The 21792-nt window shown below is 33.7% G+C and overlaps 1 protein-coding gene across 28 annotated transcripts in view; it reads left to right on the forward strand.

The window, feature by feature from the left end:
• LOC145249568 (uncharacterized) overlaps positions 1-21792 on the forward strand; it is a 585438-nt gene that overhangs the window by 429748 nt on the left and 133898 nt on the right. For all 28 annotated transcript variants that reach the window (XM_080111254.1, XM_080111253.1, XM_080111255.1 and 25 more), the window contains 2 exons: positions 4372-4513; positions 10686-10833. In XM_080111254.1, the coding sequence (XP_079967380.1) occupies positions 4372-4513; positions 10686-10833 (290 nt within the window). The remainder of the gene's footprint in view (positions 1-4371; positions 4514-10685; positions 10834-21792) is intronic.

Raw genomic sequence — 21792 nt, forward strand, 5'->3', positions numbered from 1 at the left:
TTGCTTTTAAAGAAACAATTATTTAAAAAAAATTTCTTACAACTATTTGTCCGAAGATATAAAAAGAAATTTAAGACAAGTTATCATTTTTAAGTACAATCTCCAAACGTAATTGTGGGTGACTTTTTGGTAAAAAGATATATTTTACTGAATCATTTTTCATTTTTTGAATTTATACTAATTTTGACATGACACATAAGTACATAATTTTTTTTACCTTAAATGCGTTGGTTTAAAAAAGCACTTTTTTTTTTAATTTGTTTGTTCATTTTTGTATAAGAATAAATCTTTTATCCAAAATTACATAATTTTTAAAACGTTATAATTTTTTATGCAAGTTCAGAGTTCGACCCAATTAAAAAAAAAAAAAAATACAGAAAAATTTTATGATGTACATATCCCCATCACGCAACGAAAATATATTCCAAAAATTGAAGAAATTAATCAAGTAATTTTTTATTTATTTTTATTTTTATTACATTTTCACCCCAAACAAGGCACATTGCCACTTTGGTGCAGGGGGCTACTATCAAGGACATAAGCTACTGGGATACTATGTAGGGAGTTGGGCAGCAAGATGCCTGTTCACGTTACACTTGAACTTCTGCATGTCAGTAAAGTTGGAAGCAGGGACCCGGAAGGGAATTCCAAAGTCTAGTGGTTCTGGGGAAGAAACTACTGGAGTAGAAAGCTCTCTTACATCTAGGGATCTCTACTGTGTAGAGGTGGGATTTAGCCACTTGTCGGGTTTGTTGAGGGTATTTACCTCATGGGGGCACAAATGCTTGCAGTTTGTCAGAGTAATTTTTTTTTTTTTTTTCCATTTTTAGTGATTATAGTAGTAAAATATATCCATCACAAGGCTGATTTTTATCTTGGTAGTTCTAATTGAGTTGTCTTTCTTTATTAATATGGCGGATCCACACAACATTCTTACTTCTTTGGAAAATTTTATTAGGTAAAAAAAAATATTTGATCAATTTACATAATTTTTGGAATATGACATTTTCGTTTTATGACAGGTACATACATTATAAAGATTTTTCTTTATTTACATTTTTAAATTAAGTTGAACTCTGGACTGGCATCTAATTTTTAGTAACTGTTAATTTTTTGTAAGCATTTTGTCTTTATTTGAATGGTTAAATAAACAAAAATGTTGCTTTTACAATAAATCCTTTTCAGATCTATAAAAAAAAAAAAATTTATAAAATTTAGACCTTGAGAACAAAAAGCATTTTTTTTCTTTTCAATTTTTTATTTTGTTAATGTGTATCCCTTACAGATACATTTATCATTTCTCTTTGTAATAAACTTTTTTCTTTTTTTTTTTTTCAATCTTGCTTCTTTCAATTTTCTTCATTCTTGTCTTTAATAATCTGCTTTGTTTAAATGCTTATTGATTTCTTCATTTTATTGAGAAAATCTTGTCAATTTTTGTCCATTTATATCTGTTCAATGAAATGATTTCGTCATTGAATTTGACATTTTTTATCCCCCTTCATTTTGTCATGTTTTTTTTTTTAAAGTTATTTATGGTTTTTTGCACATTTCTTGTTTAATCATCTTATTTTGATTCTTAATTAATATTCACGCATTCACTCTCCCATCTACACTCTCACCTTTCTACACACACTTACATATGTTTCTGTTCACATGTTATAAATATAGTACCTTCAGTATACGTAAATCTGTTGTCTGCTAACAGATTTTAACAACATAGTTCTGGTTGGATACATTTTTTTCTCCACTTTGTCGAAGATTATCATTTTTGAGTGTGTGTGTATTTTTTATATATATATATATATATATATATATAAATAAACGATTGTCTGAAATTAGTCAGAACAACAAAGAATATATAAAGAAAAGTTTATTAATTTCACACCTGTCACTCTGAATACTGCAAATATAAGATCAGCTCAATAAGGGGGGGGGTCCTCTAGAGCTATAATGTGGGGGTAAATGAATCTCATGAAGATTCATTTAAATATTCCAAGAAATCAAGATAAAAAAAAAACAACCAAGAATATTGTACGATCGTTTCAGAGACGATATCATGTTCATTTAGATATAATCTCTTTATCAGTACATCAGAGATTTTATTTAAATAAACACAATAACAACAATCGGTTGTTTTTGTCTTGATTTCTTAGAACATGTAAATGAACTTATACTAATTCATTATATTTATTTACTTCACATTTAATCTTTATAACTTATTATTTTACATATTGGTTTTCAGCAGTTTTTCATGAATAGAGCGATGTAGTATGTTGTGAAAATATATTTGTCAATTAAGCTACGGAGGGATTTCTGTGTTTTATCCCTGTAAGGAATCATCAGGCTAAAGTGCCTGACAATTTTCTACAAGGATGAAATGCAAAGGCCTCTGTGTAGCTCAATTGCCATAAATATACTTTTTATAATATTCATAAACAATATCAATATTACTCTTTTTATTGAACAGCTATTTTTATTGAGTACATGCTATTTACCAAGTTTACGACCTACAACCAAATTTAGCAATTTCCTTTATTTATATATATATATATATATATATATATATATATATATATATATATAAATGATCTTGGAAGTGTTTTTAATTTCAAATTATAAAAGAAAATTTTTACTTCTTGTCCCAAGTCTTTTGTGAGAAATACATATAAAGTTGGAAGACAGCAAATATTTAAAACGTTTTTATTCTGTCCACTTTTCGCACAGCAGAGATCACTCAGCACCATTACTTTGTAGACGCACCTTATATATTTCTACAGTCAAGCAATGTCGCAGCTTACAAGAGCCACAAAAACCAACAAGCCGGAAGTCCAAGACTCGAGTTTCGCCCTCATTTGGGCTCATCAGTTGTACACCTCCAAACTCGGGATTCAAAACCCAAGTTCTGTCTAACTGATAAGCCCAAATGAAGGAAAAACTCGAGTCTTGGATTTCTGGTTTGTTGGTTTTCATGGCTCTTGTGAGCTGCGACATTACTTGACTGTTGAAATAAATATATCATCTCTCACATTTTGAATATATATATATATATATATATATATATATATATATATATATATATATATATATTAGTGTTATAATGGAATAATTCCAGAGGAAATCCGTGTATGAGAGCTCAATGTGGTAAACAGAGCAATAACATAAAAATATAACACGGAAAATTACATAATTGTCGATGCAATAATTTATTTCAAACTTATGGTATTTTCAAGCATCTAAACTAGACAATAGACAACGAGTATCAAAAATGTAATTGTCTAGTTTAGATGCTTGAAAATACCATAAGGTTGAAATAAATTATTGCATCGACAATTATGTAATTTTCCGTGTTATATTTTTATATATTTCAGAATAAGGTAATGCAATAGATCTACTGGTATGGAAATCCAGTAATTATTGGTCTTACAAAATATTATTGGTTGTAATATTTTATAATATTTTATAAAGACAATCGCAGCTAAATAAAAATTGCTTATTATACCAGATAGAGCAAATAAATCAAAATTTAGTCATTTAAATTTATGCCGTGAAATAGTTAAATTTCAAATTTAGAATTTTTATTATATGCAAGTCACAGTACATTTCTATAAGAATATCTCCTTAACCTATAGGTTTTCGATGTCTACCCATCTCCTCAGAGGAGAAAATATTAGCAAATATTATAATGGTTTATACCTAATTTGCTAAATACAATAAACATAGAAAATCATAATTAAAAGTTTTTAAATCGTAGAGTAAGGGAAATTATATATTGGTTCAGAATGAAAAGGATATTGAATCCAGATTGTATGGTAAATTCCGAAGTGAAAGATGGGTAGACATCAAAAACTTATAAGTTAAGGAGATATACTTATAGAAATGTATTCTTTGTCTTGCATATAATAAAAATTCTAGATTTGAAATTTAACCAATTCACATCATAAAATTCAAATGACTAAATTTTGATATATATTGTGTGTGTGTGTGTGTGTGTGTGCGTGCGCGCGCACACATTTCATTTGTAGAATAGCATTACAGTTTTGTTTCTTAAATTAAACATTTGACTGAATTTTTTCCAAAGAGATTAAAATTAAAACGAAAAGAGTCTTTTTTTCTTCTTAAACTATTACTCAAAGGTTATTTATCATTTTCACGTTTTAGTAAGATGTTTTTCATTATTCTTATGAATATTAAACGATTTTATGAAAATTGAAAAAAAAAAAAAAAAATGGGGAATTCAAAACCGTCTTATTTCTGAGCAATGCGATTCTGTCTTCTCCAAACATTCGTTTCTACATGTTGTCATCCACTTCTCATCTGACCTGGTTATCCACATTCCTCAAACCGTTTTGTTTCTTTTAACCTTTTCAGAGTCTCTGTGAGTCGAAGAACATTTGGACCAGGGAATGTCAATGTTCATGCCTGGTTTTCTAGTTCCCCTCAGCTTACAAAATGTATCTGGTTGATGGCTGTTGCTCAGCACCAATTTTGTTTGGAAAGACGAGACAATAAAGTAAGTAAATTATTCAGATCTATATATTAAACATGTGCAACCACTGCAATCAATATATTAATACAGGAAACCACCCACCATCATCTATAGATTTATGTGAGAAACCTCATCAAATCATCTTTATATTAATACAGGAAACCACCCACAACCATCAATAGATTAACAGGAAATTGCCCTCATCGTCTATGTACAAGAAACCATCTACCATCATCTATATATTTATATAGGAACCCACCCATGCCTTTTTATATTAATACAGAAAACCACTCCCATCATTTATATACTAATATAAGAAATAACCCCCTCATCATCTGTATATTAATACATGGAAACTAGTCTCATTGTCTATGTATTGATAGAGGAAACCACCCCCATCATCTTTATAGTTATACAGGAAACCAACATCCATTATCTATATATAAATGCAGCAAACTGCCGACCTTCATTTATATATTAATGAAGGAAACCACCTACCATCTATATATTTATACAGGAAACCAACACCCAGCATCTACAGGAAACCACCCACTGTCATCTATATACTAATACAGGAAACCACCCACCATCATCTAAATATTTGTACAGGAAACCACCCACTGTCATCAATATATTAATACAGGAAACCAACCACTATCATCTATATATAAATGCAGGAAACTGCCCATCGGTATCTATATATAAATATAAGAAACTACCCACTGTCATTTATGAATTAATACAGAAAACTACCCACTGTCATTTATGTATAAATACAGGAAACTACCAATCATCATGTATATATTAATACCAGAAACTACCCACTGCCATCTATGAATTAATACAGGTAACTACCCATCGCCACCTATGTATAAATATAGGAAACTACCCACTATAAATAAATACAGGAAATTGCTCTCATCATCTATACAGAAGTTCATCTCATCATCTATATATTTATATAAGAAGCCACTCCTATAGTCTTTATATATATTAATACAGAAAACCAATCTGATCGTTTATATATTAACATCTTCTCTGTTCAGCATCTAAATAATTGCGTGCACAGATAATTAAGAACCTGCATTCCTGACAACAACGGATTCATAATGGTTTATATGTGCCAAGTATAACCGAAAATGTTAGTTTTTAGGTTGCAAAATTTGACACGTATCCAAACCTAAATTGATGTCATAAAACGGCAAAACACTTTTTTATTATTCATTCTTGGATTTGAGTTTAATTCTTGAAAAACGTTAATCTTAAACATAAAACCATTTTGTCGTATTTTCTTACGTCATCTGATGCTTCTAAATCTGTTGACTGTTTTCATGATTCTAAGTTTTTTTTTGTTTTTTCTTGTTTTTTTTTGAAGTGAAATCTAAATAGAAAATAAGGCGTGTCTGTTAAAGCAGTTGATGGTAAACTTATTGCTATGAAAACTAAAGAACCTCTAAGGCGACTTATATTTCAGGCACTGCTAAAATATTGTTGACTGATTTTATAGCAAATAAACATGGTTTATTCAAGGCTGTTTTGCAAGGCCAATGTTAAGACTTGAATCTGAACGATATCAACATGTTTGCTTTTAACAAAAAAAATGATTGAAAAATTTTTTCGTGCAAATATTTGTCGAAAAATATAAAAGAAATTAAAGACAAAAGTTTTCATGCATTTATTTCAGATTAATTTTAATAATTAAGTCGGCAGCAATTTTCTATTTAAAAAAAAAAAAAATGGTTCATAGCAGGATCACTCAGGAGTCAGCTAATATGGTTCCTGTAAAAATGCTGAAGGTTTTTATCATTTTCGATTTTTTTTGTTTTTTTATCTCAAGCAAGGCATATTGCCACTGAAGTATAAGGGGCTACTATGATAGGAGTGAGTCTTTTTTGGGGTGGAGGTCAATCTTGGGATGGAGATAAGCAGCAAGATGCTTGTTTACATTATATTTTAGCTTTGTTTATATGGTCGGAGAAGCAAGGAGGGAATTCCAAATTTGATAGTCTGAGGAAAAAGGCTATCCGAGTAGAAAATCTTACAACATCCAAGAAGCTTTACAATGAAGACGTGGAATTTTACTGCAGCTCTGGGAAGAACAGGAGTGTTTATGTTGGCAAGGAAGAGCATACTAGTGGACATCAGGATCTTTCATCTTCTAGTAATCTCTGTGCTCTATAAAAAAATAAATCCTTCACAAAGGACGTTTCAAGCCAGGAACTGGAAATTTATGGAATGAGTCTGTTTCTTCTGCATGTATGTAACTGCCATTTTTTGCGTATTCTGATGTAAACTTTCACTGACTTTGTTTGCAACTGTTGGTTCTTGTTGCAGTAAATGAATGTTCAAATGCAGCTGTTTACTTTCCACCTTGTAATAAAAGAGATAGTTTGTGATATCAGGACTGGCAACAGTTTGCAGAACTTACCTCAGCCAGATCTTAACCTCCTAATTTTAGAGCTAAACTAACTACCTCCAGCACAAGATGGCCAAAGGAATCCACCACTTTGAAAGAATTATCGTCTAACTTCCTCACTTGCAGTATCTCCCAGTTCTATTCTAATGGATTGGAACTGTTGGAATTCCATTTTTTTTTTTTCTATTCACTCCAAACAAGGACCTCTGCAACTGATATGTAAGAGGCTACACTGAACTAGAGGCCAGAATTATAAGAGCATCCAAAGTGGGAAATTGTGTAGCAAGATGTTTGTTCACATTAAATTTAAATTTCTACATGTTCATACAGTCAGTATTGCATCTTTGTGTTATAGTACCTGCCTTATGGACTACAATGAACACTTTCAAGATCAAAGTGTAGTATCTGTTCTTCAGATGCTGCACTTCTATTTCTTGTTCTCTTTTGGTGGAGGAGAAATCCTTCACGACTGAGACAATTTTTATTTTTGTACCTTTTCTCCACGTTAAAAAACGACCCTGGTGTCTAACTCTGTCCCGTGGGGAGGCATAGTAAATAGGTACAATGAACACTTTCTCTTGCTATAAATACTGGAAGCACATGCCTGTTGGTGTTGTGTTAACCACAGTCAAATGCTTGGCAGTCAAACTCATATTCAATCACTCTTTTCTGTATCAATATTTTCTTCAATATACTTTGTTTCATCTTAGCCTAAGTTTGTGTGTTCTTCCAAATCCTTTACTGAGCCACAGCATATAGGGATGTTTTTTTTGTTTTTTTTTGTAAAACAATTGGCAATGACCATATCTAAATATAAGAAGCAGTTACATTTCTGAATTTTTTAGATGAGGAATGGTTATTTGGATTCTTCAGACTACTGTTTTCGTCTAGTGTCATTTTCACAATGTTTCAGTCGATGTAACCTGCAACCTTCTTCAGGTGTATCTTGTTGAACTCTGGAAATATTTCTGTCAACCTCTATCCAGTCATTGCTGATGGAACAAGAACATACTACCCCTGTGAACTAAATAAAAGTTTCCAATCGAAATTCCACGCAGATTCCTGAGTTCAACAAAAAGATTCCTAAGTTCAACAAGATACACCTGAAGAAGGTCAGAGGTTACATTGACCAAAACAATGTGAAAATAGCACTCAAGATGAGAACAGTAGTGTAAAGAATCCAAATAATATGATTAGAAACCATCCATGCGAATTAGTGTTTCAACACTAACGTGCCTCATCTACATATACTATTTCTAATGTTTATGTAAATTTTTATTTATAAAACCTCTACTTTGTATTTAGCAGTTTTGAAATATTGGCTTTAAGTTTATGCTATCAATATACAGTAGAACCCCTGGATATGGCATAAAAAATTAGTAATAAAATACAGTACAGTATATAATATGTATATAATCAAATAACATTATAAATAACACCTTAAGGCGGGGCAAATGCCATAACCAGGGGCTGGAAAAACATTGTATTCCACATCGCAACCTGAAAAAAAAATGTATTCTAGGGCCACCGTATCCTGGGATTCTATTGTATTTGAACACACATATATATAAGATAATTGCTAGAGTTCTTGCTGATCTTGACCAGTCTGAGGTTTGATTAATTCCTGTTTTTCTCAAACGTTGTACTCCTAAACTTTCTCCTATCCTCTCAAAATTATTCAATCTCTGCCTGAGTTCTGCTAACCTTCTTGCTGGAAGGAGTCCTCTGTTGTCCTTATCGGTCTGATTCAACTAAGTATCATCCTGTTAGCTTTCTCTCCATTATTAGCAAAGTTTTTGAGAGGTTGTTCATTTTCTGAAAAGTTTGGGCCTCTTTAGTGATGTTCAGTATGGCTTTTGTGGTTTTTCTTCAACAGCTGATCTATTAACTGTTTTAACTAAATGGATTTGTCAGCTTGTGAGTAATTCAGGAGAGATTAAGGCCATTGCACTGGACATTTTGAAAGCGTTCAACAGATTGTGGCATTCTTGTCTTCTACACAAACTTTGAGATTATTGGTGGTAAAGTTCTTGACATTAGGTCTTTTCTTTTTGATCAAAGCTGGTGAATAACTCTGGATGGTGTATCTTCGTTTTCTTTTCTTATCAATGCAGGTGTTCATCAAGGTCATATTCTAGGTCCAACACTGTTTCTTCTCTATATAAATGACCTTTGAGAGAATATTATTCAGAAAATTAACATGACCCCAGCCTCTATTCTGGTATTGCTTCTCGACCATCTTCCTCAGATCAGTTTAAATATGGAGCTGATCTAGAAGTTGGCTTGGGTTCAGTTATGGTAAGGAATGGCTTGTTTCATTTAATCTTGTTAAAACTCAGCTATTGTCTTTCAATTGTAGGCGTGTCCTTTTCTTTCTGAGATTCTTATGGATGGCTCTGCTCTCAATGAGAAATCAACTCTAAAATTTTTTAGTCTTTCTTTCTCATCAAATCTTTCTTGGAGTCCATATATTAAATCCTTTATCTACAATTTATATAAAATTGGTTCTCTCTAAACACTTTCTCATACTCAAGGCTATTTTCTATCTCTACAAATGTACTATCAGACCATGCATGGAGTAGTGTTGTCATATTTGGGCTAGTGAATCGATCTCATTTCATGGTTCTTGAAGTATAGGAACATATCTGTAATTTGATTAACCTTACATTTTCTTCTTCATTGCAATCTCTTTCTCACAGACGTGATGTTGCTAGTCTCAGTCTTTTTTATAAATACTATTATGACATGTGTTCTTCAGAATTGTCTGATCTATTCCCCGCTTTTTTTTGTTCCAGCTCGTTGATGGTTTCCATCAATTCACTGTTTTGATCACTCATTGTAATACAGTTTATTCCAGTAGCTTCTTTCGAAGAACTACCAAGTTGTAGAACTCTTTTCCTGCTCATTGTTTTCCTCCTACCTATAACTTTTATCTTTTCTCCCCTTTTCCCTTTCTCCCCTTTTCCCTTTCTCCCTTTCTCCCCTTTTCCCTTTACCCATTCTTCCATTTCTCCTTCTTTTTTCTTATTTCTTTTATTCAAACAAAATTTCCTAGTTCTTATCATTCACAAAGATATTTCTTCTCACATTTGTTTTACTAAATAGTTTTTTTTTTTTTTTTACTTACACATTTTCCTGTTTTCTGCTTTGGGTAGATATAATTCCTTGACCTGATTATCAGTTTCCCTTTTTTGGGATGAGGATGACTGCATCTTTAGAATTTGACAAACAAATGAATGATAGATTGCATTTTTTTTCTTCTTTTTTTTTTGTGGTTATATTTTATTTTTTTTTTACCTGGACAAAATGCGATATGCATGCATTCAACAATTGCTCTCTATCTCTCGTTTGCCAAGATGAGTGGAGAAGTGGGGTAAGAAGATGGAAGATCTTTCACTTTCTCACTCGTTCACTCTCTCATCTGCTCTAGCTTACTCTCTCACCTACTAACTCTTTTTTTTTTTCACTCTCTCTCCATCTCTCCTGCCAACTCTCTCTTTTTCTCTCTCAGAAATCTACAAAAAACAACCTTGTCTATCATACAAAGTTTACTTTGCTGCCAGTTCTGTCTTTAAATTTTCTTGTTTTTATTATAAAAGATAAAAAAAGCAATATTATTCATCATGCTTTTCTGTTCAATATGTTCAAAAACTGAAGAGTTTCAAATTTTCAATTTCATTATTTCGTGCATTTCTATCTTAATTGTTGTGAACTTGTCTCCTTTTTTTTTTTTTTGTTTGTTGTTTTCTTATCACGCTGTTGTCTTCCTCTTTGTTTCAGTCTTCTCTCCACCCTGTCCGCAGCATGAGTGAGATAGCGGCTGAATTATCACATAGTTCCACATCCCTATCGGGATCTGGAGCATCAGACCTCAGCCGCAGTACCAGCTCTCATAGTTTGCCCAGTCTCTCCACATCCAGATACGATGGTAAGTTCATATCACTTGTTATTTCCATCGCCAACACACAAGTGCACATTTTATCACCTTCCATTTCTCTTTTTTACTCGTTTTCTTTCAGCGAAATTCTCCAAATATAGCAGAAAACTAAAAATCCGACAAGGAGCTTATTATGAAAAGGACTGTGACTTTTAAATCTGTTAGCCATTTGTTCACTGCAGTTCTTTTTATTTATGTTTGTGCTTCCCAATGCAAGAGATATTTCAGTTCTCTGATGAGGCACATCAATTTTGAAGGGAGACTAATGTTCAGGGGGAAGAGATTTTAATTCTAAGAGAGGGACAATCGAATTTTGAAGCAGTTTGGAGCACTTCAATTCTGAATCAAGGGAGACGTAGATGTCCTTTTCTCTTCCCTGCAACCTCTATCTCATAAAAGAGATGTTCCGTGTTTGTCTCTGCTTTATCGTTATTTTCATGGCAAGTGCTCTACTGAGCTTCAATCTATGGTCCCCCCTTGCCAAACTTTCACAAGAAACACTCATCTAGCTGAAAACACTGTCAATAATTCCCCCCACTCTTTATCTGTGCCGAAACCTAAACGTAGATTCCATGAACAAAGCTTCTTTCTTAGAACTGCACGCCTGTGGAATTGTCTTCCGTTTTCCTGCTTTCCAGCTGACTACAATATGGTTATCTTCAAGTCCAACGTAAACAAGTTCTTGATGAGCCGTTCCACTTAAGTTAACAAATTTACCAAATTTCCATTACTAACAATTACTATATTGTCCAGTTGACTACTGTACACGCTTAACCCTTATCCTCGAGTGGTCTCTGGGTCTTGATAAGTGATTATGCCTATGTAAAAAAAAAAAAGAAGATAGTTCAGTCATGGGATGAGATGCACATCAATTCTAAGTTGAGCATTCTTTAGTTCTTAGACGAGAAGGGGGGGGTAAATTATTAAGGTGTGACAGTTAAAATCTGAAGGTGGACACTTGTATTTTTCGGATAGAAATATTAACCATCAGAAATGAATTGATACTTTCAATCAAATATATATATATATATATATATATATATATATATATATATATTGAAAGTTCAATTCACAATTTTTGAAAACATGTTCTTTCATTTTCTCATAAGAGTATATGTTACAGATCTGTTTCATTAGTACTATTTGTTTATATTATTGTCTATTCTGCTATAACTGGAAAAACATTAATCTTGGAATATTTACAAGAAAATCATAAAGATATATATGACAATGACGAAGACCAAAAGTACGGTCCAAAATGATGTTCGTTTTAAAAAAAGCGACTTTTTCAAAAGGCATTTTGTATTCCATGTCAACACATAAGAAATAAATAGAGAAAAGATATAAATATAGACACTTTTCATATATTGATTTTTTTATACTTATATATATAATCAAAAAGTAAAAATTAAGTTTACAAGCCAAAAGTTCCTGTAAGCTTAAGTACCCGGCATTGCCAGGTTGTATTTGATATATTTGAATATTCCGTCTTCATAGATAATTATCTTATTGATTAAACAAAACATTAATTCATAATGGCTTCTTCTCATATATATATATGTATATATATATATATATATATAATGTCTCGAAGTTGGTATCAAAACAGATAATAGTCTAAATATTAACACACTTGAAGAAATTAATTTTATATAAGCATGCACAGAAAGAAGTATAAACATGTCAGCCAAGAGAACTGAGCATTTTGCATTTCAACATGCCGATATATGTCTGTATGCGTTATTTAGCAACCCAAAGAAAGATTTTACTTGTTATAAATTATCCTTGGCGTATAATTACTATTTCCTGTTAATTTCAGTGTTATGTGACCAGTAGTTTAAGCATTTACCTGTTAGATATTTACACACACACACACACACACACACATACATCTACTGTTTTATTTTATTTATATAGATAATGGATGCAAGGTTATGATTTTTAAAGTCATTTATGTGAAGGTTCATAGAGATAGTTTTTGAGATGATATTAAATTTTATTGAAATCAAGTCTCATCAGTATAAGAATTTTACACCAAATAGGTTATATTACAGCAAATTTTACACTGGGACAGCATACATATATACATATATATATATATATATATATATATATATATGACAATTTAAAGACAAACAAAAATATGACATTCATTTATTTCAGTTCTAACACTTCAACATCAACAGAAGTTTGTGTACAATTGTTTCAGAGATAAATGTTTATTAATAAAATTGTCTCTCATTCAATGACTACACTAATATTCATATCTTCCTTAAAAGGACATTGTTTATTTTTTTAAAGATTTTTTTATTTTTATTATTTTTTATATGCATGTTGTTTTATGTATAAGTACAAATATTGGTGATTTCTCCTTCCTTACAATTTTTTTTTCAAATGGCTGTAGTTGCTGAATAATACAAAAGTATTGTTGATTCTTGTTTTGCTAGTCAGAAATGGTTTTATTAGTCAGCTTAAATGCTATTTATGTCTGACTTTTAAAATTCAACAAGATAGCGTTATATGTTAGATTGATCAACAACAAGAGGATAATGAGCATAATAAATTTCTAATCAGCATTAACATGGCTGCACTTAAAAAAAAAAATCCAACCAGTCTTGCGGGACGAAGTGTTTAAAAATACTTTGGTGGCAAAATTATTAATTACAAATGATCGTTCACAGCTGAGAAAAGAATTGTTTTTTGTTTTTTATGGGTTGCAATTATTTGAACAAGAACCAAAATGGTCCTCTGTGGATGAGATTATGTTTAGAGAAAAGAAAAGAAAATTCCAGCCATTCTTTCAAAAAGAAAATAAAAAAAAGTCATTTTTAGATTTCATTTCAACAATTAAAAACAAATTACTTTTTTCTGTTGACTGTGCAATCAGTTGTTGAACATTTAATCTGCGTATCACAAACTAACCTCGTTTGGAGTGCAAAAACGGGTAAATATAATGAAATTCTTTTACAATTTCAACTTAGAATTTCTTGTAAGGGATTATTCTGACTACTGCTCGTATGATGCTGCCAGATCAGGCTGTCTGAAGATATTGGCTTCCTGACTTAAATGCACCAAACATTGATGTTATTTAGTAGTAACAGTATTTTCACTATTTAGGTTTGAAAATTATAACGTTTTTAGAGATCAGTCAAAATGCAGATCTTTTTTTGTGTGTGTGTGTGTGTGTCCCTCTACCCGGTCCTGGATATGACCTAAAACTATATCCGATGGTGAGGCCCCACCTTGCGGGCCTTGGGGAGTGTGGAGCCACCCTTTAATTGCCATTGCTCCCAGGTCCACTCTGACCCAGAGTGGTAGTACCTGTTAGGATCCTAACTATAGGTTAAATAGAATCTGACTAAAATATACTCCATTAAAAATCGTTCCTCAAAATAACTAGATTCGGCATTAAATAACCTGAAAAAGGTTGATATGCCGTAAAACAAAAACAACTAACCAACCCCCCCCCCCTCACCCCACCCGAAAAAGGAGCGATTGGACTTAGTAATTCACTCCCGTTCATCCGTTTATTTGTTCACACTTTTCTCAATAATTATGCCTTGGATTTTTTTTTAAGTTTTGCATGAACATTAGTCATGGTGAAAGTAAATTTTTACCAGAACGCATTTTCCAAGATAACTTTGGTTGTCTCCTCCACCTGGAGTGAAGTTATTGGAGTAAAATTGCCCTCAAATCATTCATCCATTCACACTTATCTCCATAACCATGCCTTGGATTTTTTTTTTAATTTTGCACAAACTTTAGTCATGGTGAAAGTAAATTTTTCACTTGTGGAAGGAGATCCCACATACTCATTTAATAAACTTTTAACCCTTTATGACCTGGTTGAACTAATTCATTCAGTCATAAATAAATACAACGGCATAAATAATGTGGGAATTGATTCAGACATGCTTTGTATGTATTAGTTCAGTATCTGGGTAGATGCCAGATACTTCCAGATTGCAAGTGTCCATTGCTTACATTCAGTATGTCGCCATCTAAAATTAATAAATATTTTTTTTAACTCATTTACATCATAATTCAGGTTATAAAGGGTTAATGTAAATAATTTAAATAAAATGCATTTAAAAAAAAATCTTCATTTTGACTGGTCTCTAAACTGCTATAATTTATTAATGTTTTTTTTTCCCCCCTTTCCCTTTGCAAAACTCAATCATATTCTGCAAAGTCAACAACAAAAACAATTTTTCTCTACAAAACAACCAAACCAAACATTATGAATAAATATTTGAATATATAAACAACTTGAAGCATAAACCATTTTTCCCAAAAAATTATTGGATTCGGCATTTAATAACTCAAAAAGGGTTGATATGCTGTAAAACAAAGCAATCAAACCGAAAGCTGTCGATGGTTAAAAGCCACCCTGTGCCACAAGCTTCTGAACATGGCAATGGCCTTTAAGGAATAATGACAATTAGAAGTTCATGTGAAGTACTTACTTGATAAGGAGACTTATCTGTGTTTTTCCGGAGGAGGGGGGTCCATGATGGGAGTAAGAAAAAAAAAAAAAAAAAAATCAACCAATGTTGAAGAAAATGTCTTTCAGTTGCTTTGAGAGTTGGAATTAGAGAGAGATGGGGTGGACAGATATAATACTGTGTTTTTGTCTCAAGAGATGGGGTTAAAAGTGGGTCTGGAGAAGTAGGGTCTTTTTGGGTGCAGGCTTGTCGTTTTTTGAAGGGGAGAGGGATTTGGAAGTTGTTGTGATGATGGTGGGGCTGGAAGAAGCAAAGCCTGAAAATGATTACAGATAACATTGTGTGGAGAAGAGGTGGTAATGGGTATGTACGTGACAGTTCGTCAGGTGCACGGGGAGGGGGGGGTATGTGACACTAGTTTGAAGAACTGGCCAACAAGGGGCATGTGATAAATGTTACAGCCACTGTTTCCCTTTTGTAGAAACAAAGTTGCTATTTAAGGAAGCAACTGATTACTTTCATTGCATTTCCATGATAAGAAAACCATAAAACACTTCATCTTGAAAAGGCATTTTTCGCATTTGGCTCTTGGCCTGATAACACATTTTTATCAAACTAGAATATCCTTCCTGGGACAGCCAATGTTTATCCACTCCCGCCAGAATGCAGAAGTTTGCACCAATTTTATGACTCCTTATGAGGATTAAAACCAAGATATAATGGTACTAAACTTTATATCCAGTAACCATCATTCCAATTTTGATTAAAAATTCATGTAGCCACCCTCTTTACCCAAATACTTGACAAAATGTCAACAGCAACTCAATGTAGTCATTTGAATTGAGTCTTTTTGAAAATGTGAGGTGGAGAAAATCAAACCTCAATTTGAATTGTTAAATAGAAAATGGGAATCGTAACACTATTTACTATGTAGATGTTTCTGAGATTTAAAAACAGGACTGCTTTAATACCATCCCTTTGTGAAGACATGCCTATCTCAGATCTCCTACACTATATAACCTGGCACCCCTGATACAGCTGCTATACAACCTTCTATCCTGGATGTAGAGGAGAATAGTTTGTGATGTTATCAGAGGCAGCAGCTCACAAAATTGCATCAATTCTGTCTTCGCTCTTTTAGATGCACAGAGCTCAAATCAACCACTTGCACGTGGCCATATATCTTCTAGGTAACAGGAAAGGGCTACTACCTTCAGGGTGTTGTCATCTAGTATAATCTCTTTGTGGAGACTACCATCAATAGGGCATAACTATCCCAGGGATCTTTTGGATTGTGGGCTAACTTACTCTTCAAGTCACTGGACTTTTTGAAGACCCACAATAAACACAGGTTACAGTGTATTATATCCATAAACGCTTGGCTTCCAGGTCAGTTTTCCATATTTTTTGTTTATCCTCTAGCTGTTCCAATAACTAATTCATTAACATAGAGTAACTCCTATAGACAGCACAACTTAAATTCACTTGACAGTGCCATTAAAACTATTATGAAAAGTACAGGGTGGAATGATAAAATTGTTGCTCTAGAAAAGACAACATGATTCCATTTCCATTTGATGAAAACCGGTTTTCTTTTATTGTTGCTGACCATCTACTAGTTGGCCAGTTTTATACAAATCCCAAGTTGTCTGAAAGTGACAGTGTTTAACAAGCAAGATCAGAGATGCATTGCTGTACAACTCCTGCTGTCTACCGATCCAAGTTATGACAACAGGACCATTGCCAGCACCCTCAAAATACAAATCCAGATGGTTCAATGCTTGAGGGCACAGCTCATTGAAGTTTCCAACCACGGTTATGGTCTTTGGTGTGGTTTCAAGTGAAGGCCACATCATGCCACCTCACATCTTCGAAATCGGCTTGAAAGTCAACACCAATGTGTACCTGGATGTGCTGAAGAGTGGTGATCCCCTGGTCCAATCAGGTGGCCACTGGCAGACCTGGGTATGACAGCAGGACTGTGCCAGCTCACAAGTCCAAAGAGACCCAAGCTTGTCTTTAGAAGGAGTGCTACAACTTTGTACCATTCTCTCACTGGCCCTCCTCCTTCCCCAACCTGAACCTGCTAGATTGCTTCGTTTGGTCATACGTTGAGAACATCATCCATGTGACATCCCACAACACCAAAGCCAGCCTGATCGTTGCCGTCCATAGAGTAGGAGAGCTGATATCTATTCAATGTAGCCTCAATCATCACTTTGATATGGGTCTGGAACTGGGAGCATGCCTTTTCTACAAGCGCTAACGGGAGCTTGGCAAATACTCAGCAGATAGCGGCAATCAGGCTGGTTTTGGTGTTGTGGGAGGACATATTGATGATGTTCTCGACATATGACCAAACGAAGTAGTCCAGCAGGTTTAGGTTGAGGGAAGAAGGAGGCCAGTGAGAGAAGGGTAGAAAGTTGTAGCACTCCTTCTGAAATCAAGCTTTGGTCTCTTTGGACTTGTGAGCTGGCGCTGAATTCTGCTGCCACACCCAGGGTCTGCCAGCAGCCACCTGATTGCACCAGGGGATCATCACACTCGTATACCTTGGTGTTGACTTTCAAACTGACTTCAAAGATGTGAGTTTGTATGATGTGGCTCTCACTTAAAACCACACTAAAAACTATAACCATTGCAGGAAACTTTGTTTTCATCACCCTGGGCACGTCTCTGTTATTCGTGGCACTCCAGCGATGCATTTTGAGGGTGCTAGCAATGGTTCTGTTGTCATAACTTTGATCAGTAGAGATCATGCGTTGTACAGCAGTGCATTTCCGAGCTTGCTCGTTGAACATTGTGCCACTTTCAGACATGATAGAAGGCTCCTATCGCTCTTGGGATTTGTACACCACTGACCAACTAGTAGATGGTCTGTAACAATAAAAGAAAACGGCTTTCATCAAACGGAAATGGAACCATGTCGTCTTTTCTAAGGTGACAATGTTATCGTTCCACCCTGTAATTGTGTTTAAGATGCATATATTTGCCAATATCACCGCACTCTATTCTGAACATGTGGGTAAAACGAATGTGTATATATCTAAGGCAATGGTCGATTCCTTAAAAAGTGATCTCCAGTTTGTAGTTGAATGAGTGCATAAATGGATGGTAACATTTAATGCTACTAAGGCAAAGCTTTCTTTTTAAAAATTACAAGAAACCTTTTACACCTTCAATTGTTATGGCTGATGGCATCCTACCTGAGAGACCAACTTTCAAGTTCCTCAGCCTAACATTCTCAAGTACCATGAATTGGAACAAATTCATGAAAGATATTGTCGAGACTGCTGCAAGTAAAGTGGGCTCCGTCTGCCATACTAGAAACTTTTCACACATGTCAATATTCTATATCTCTATAAGCTACCATTTTCCTATGCATGGTGTGTTGTTGTCACATCTGGGTTGGGGCATCAACAACTGGTCTCAGTCTTTCTGTCTGTCTGTCTGTCTGTCTGTCTGTCTGTCTGTCTGTCTGTCTGTCTCTCTCTCTCTCTCTCTCTCTCTCTCTCTCTCTCAAACGGGGCTCAAAAAAGAATCTTCAATCTAATAAGTCCTACACTGTCTGCTAAGCTCCAGTTCCATTACTGCGATGTTGCATCTCTGTGTTTGTTTTACAAGAACTTCAATGGCATATGCTTTAATGAACTTGGTGCTTTGATGTCCCCTTGACATAAATACACTTGACTAACCCAGCAATGGACTAAATCCCATCCATTCACTATAGGAGGCCCCAGATACCAGAGGGTTTTCTATTTTAATAGATTATTTTCTCAAACTGCTAACCTTTGGAATTCCTTCCCTGCTTTCTGTTTCCCTGATTATGTCAACATGCAAAAATTTAAATGTAATCTGAACAAACATCTCACTTCACGACTTTCTACTTAGGATGCCCCTATGGATATGGTTCCAAATTTCTAGTAGTCTTCTGATGCATCGGTGACGGTGTGCCTTGTTTTGGGTGAATTAAAATTAAAAAATTAGGGGGGGGGGTCAAAAGTTACGTTTTATTATTATTATTACTACTGGTAAAGGGATGAAAACGACAAGAAAAAAAATAAGTTAAACAGTCAGTCAGCTTCTTTTTTTTTTTTTTTTTTTTCTTTTTAATGAACCAGTTGCCAGAGAGAGTGTGTGGCCAGTCAAAGGTAGAGGTAAAGAAGTTTTTAAAAATAAGATGCTGCACACTCTATTATTTTTGTTTTGCATCCTCCAGGGCAATGCCTGGTAACCCTGCTAATTTAATCTAAAAGATTCCGAACTCTTAAATCATTGACAATAATAAGATCATTTGCCTAACAGATGGGATCTTTGAATAACGATACTGTTACTACTACTACTACTACTACTAATAATAATAATAATAATAATAATAATAATGTCTGCTGCCAGTCATTTGTAATGAAGAACTGTTAGAAGCAAAATTCTTGCAGGATACATGTTGCATAGCAAGCGTTGAAGTTTTTTGTTTGGGGGGGGGGGGTCGTCTAAAAGGAAGAAAAAGACAAGAGTTCTCTTCTCTTTCTTTTTCTCTCCGCAATCTCTTTAATCAGCAGGAGCGAGATTCAATTACTTGGGCATCATCATTATCATCATCAACATCAACAAGACCTCCGGAGTGGCCGGGGAGGAGGGGGTGTAGAAGGTGGGAGAAAAATGTGTGCCACTCAATTCCTCTTTACACATATACCCCTCAGCTCACTCCCCTCTCTCCCTCCCTTATTCCCTCTCCACAGACACACCCACACAACTCATTCACCACTTAAAAAAAAAAAAAAAGTTTTTACTTACTCTATCTTCTTGCTGATATATTTTTTTCCCCTGTTGTTGTTGTTGTTGGTGGTGGTGGTACCAGAATCACAGCAGACTGTGGTGGAGTTAGTCTATGGACTTGTTTTCATTTTTTTTTTTTTTTTGTGTGTGTGACTCTTCCAACATGGCTTTTCGTGGAGAAATTTAGCGGAAGTTTCTTTTCCAGTATTTGAACTCTTGGACCCTAAAAGATTCGACAATGGAATTTACTTAATTTAATATGGATTCTTTTCCTTCTTCGTTTCCCCACATGTGTTGATATCTCCATGATTATCCTAACCACCGGTATGTACTACTACTACTACTACTACTTTATTATTTTTATGAAGTTTTATATCAATATATAGAGGAAAGGCCGAGCAGGGGGGGGGGCGGGCTTCTCTCACCTCAGAGCTAAATTCTTCTATAGAAAAATATTGACAAAGCTTTACCTCTGTAATGATGTGTCATTAAAAAGATGAAGTCTCTTTCTTTACCAAAAAAAAAACAAAACATAAGTTTCTAAGACTTCATCAATTTCGCATCTCAAGAATATGAAGCTATAACTTTTCAAAGAATTGTGTTGGGAGGTAAATAAATTTTTTTTTAAATGTAATTTTGAAAAGACTAAGAAGACTTGCATTGCCATAAACCCTGACAATCTATATATCGATACGATTGTCATTACCTGCCTTCGTTACCTTTTATGATATTGCCTTAACTCTACGGAATTTCTGCGTGTACACCTACATTGATGATGTTTTCCAAGGGATTATATAAGTGACTAGACTATTTAGCCCATTAAAAAAATGGGCAAAAATTAAAGCCTATTGACATAGAATGAGTGCTTTATGCTGAATTGATGGTTGAATATGTTTTGATTTGTACTCATTTTTTGCATTAAATACTAATCCCTATCAACCTTTGTTTATTGAATGGATATCATACTTCGTTCACTGCACCTTATCATAACAAAGGTTCATACAAAATTTCAGAGGAATATAATACATAAGTAATGCAATTTTTTAAGATCATTGTTATAATCGTCTCTTTCTCTTTCACACAGGGTAAGATTATGATGTTTTGGGTGTTCCCTAGATTAGTGAAATTTTGGAGACCTCATCCTCACCTCCTCAAACTCACCACCGTCTCCTTCATTGAAAAAAATATGCATATATATATATATATATATATATATATATATATATATGTCTTGGAAGTTTATTTAAAAATCTTTAAAACTATAAATAAATAAAAAAGTAAATAAAAATGTTTTTTGTTGGAAAATTATTTCGTCAATAAGTCAATTAATTTCCTGCATCGCTGAATCGTTTTACTTACATGAACAAACAATAGTACCAATGTTCTTAAAGGGATCATCAGTTGTTTACCATGAAACACTGTTTCAGGGATATATACATATATATGTATATTGATTATAAAGATTAATAATTGTGAATCATTTTCAACAGGAAAAAACGAACAAAATCAACTTGAGTGTACGATCGTTTCAAAAACTATTGATTTTATTTTACAATTGACAATAATCATTGAGAATAATTGTTTGAATGTTCATCTCATCATCAGCACAAAAAGGGGTGAATTTAAGACACCAAAATAAAACTTGCATTTTGTAGTAAGCTAGGTGGATGTTCCTTGAGATTCATTAGTAAATTTGTTTTAAGTTGTTCAATAAAATTTTGTGTGCATG

This window comes from Euprymna scolopes, chromosome 28 (genome assembly GCF_053919585.1).
Source record: "Euprymna scolopes isolate OS-2025 chromosome 28, ASM5391958v1, whole genome shotgun sequence".
Taxonomy (NCBI): domain Eukaryota; kingdom Metazoa; phylum Mollusca; class Cephalopoda; order Sepiida; family Sepiolidae; genus Euprymna; species Euprymna scolopes.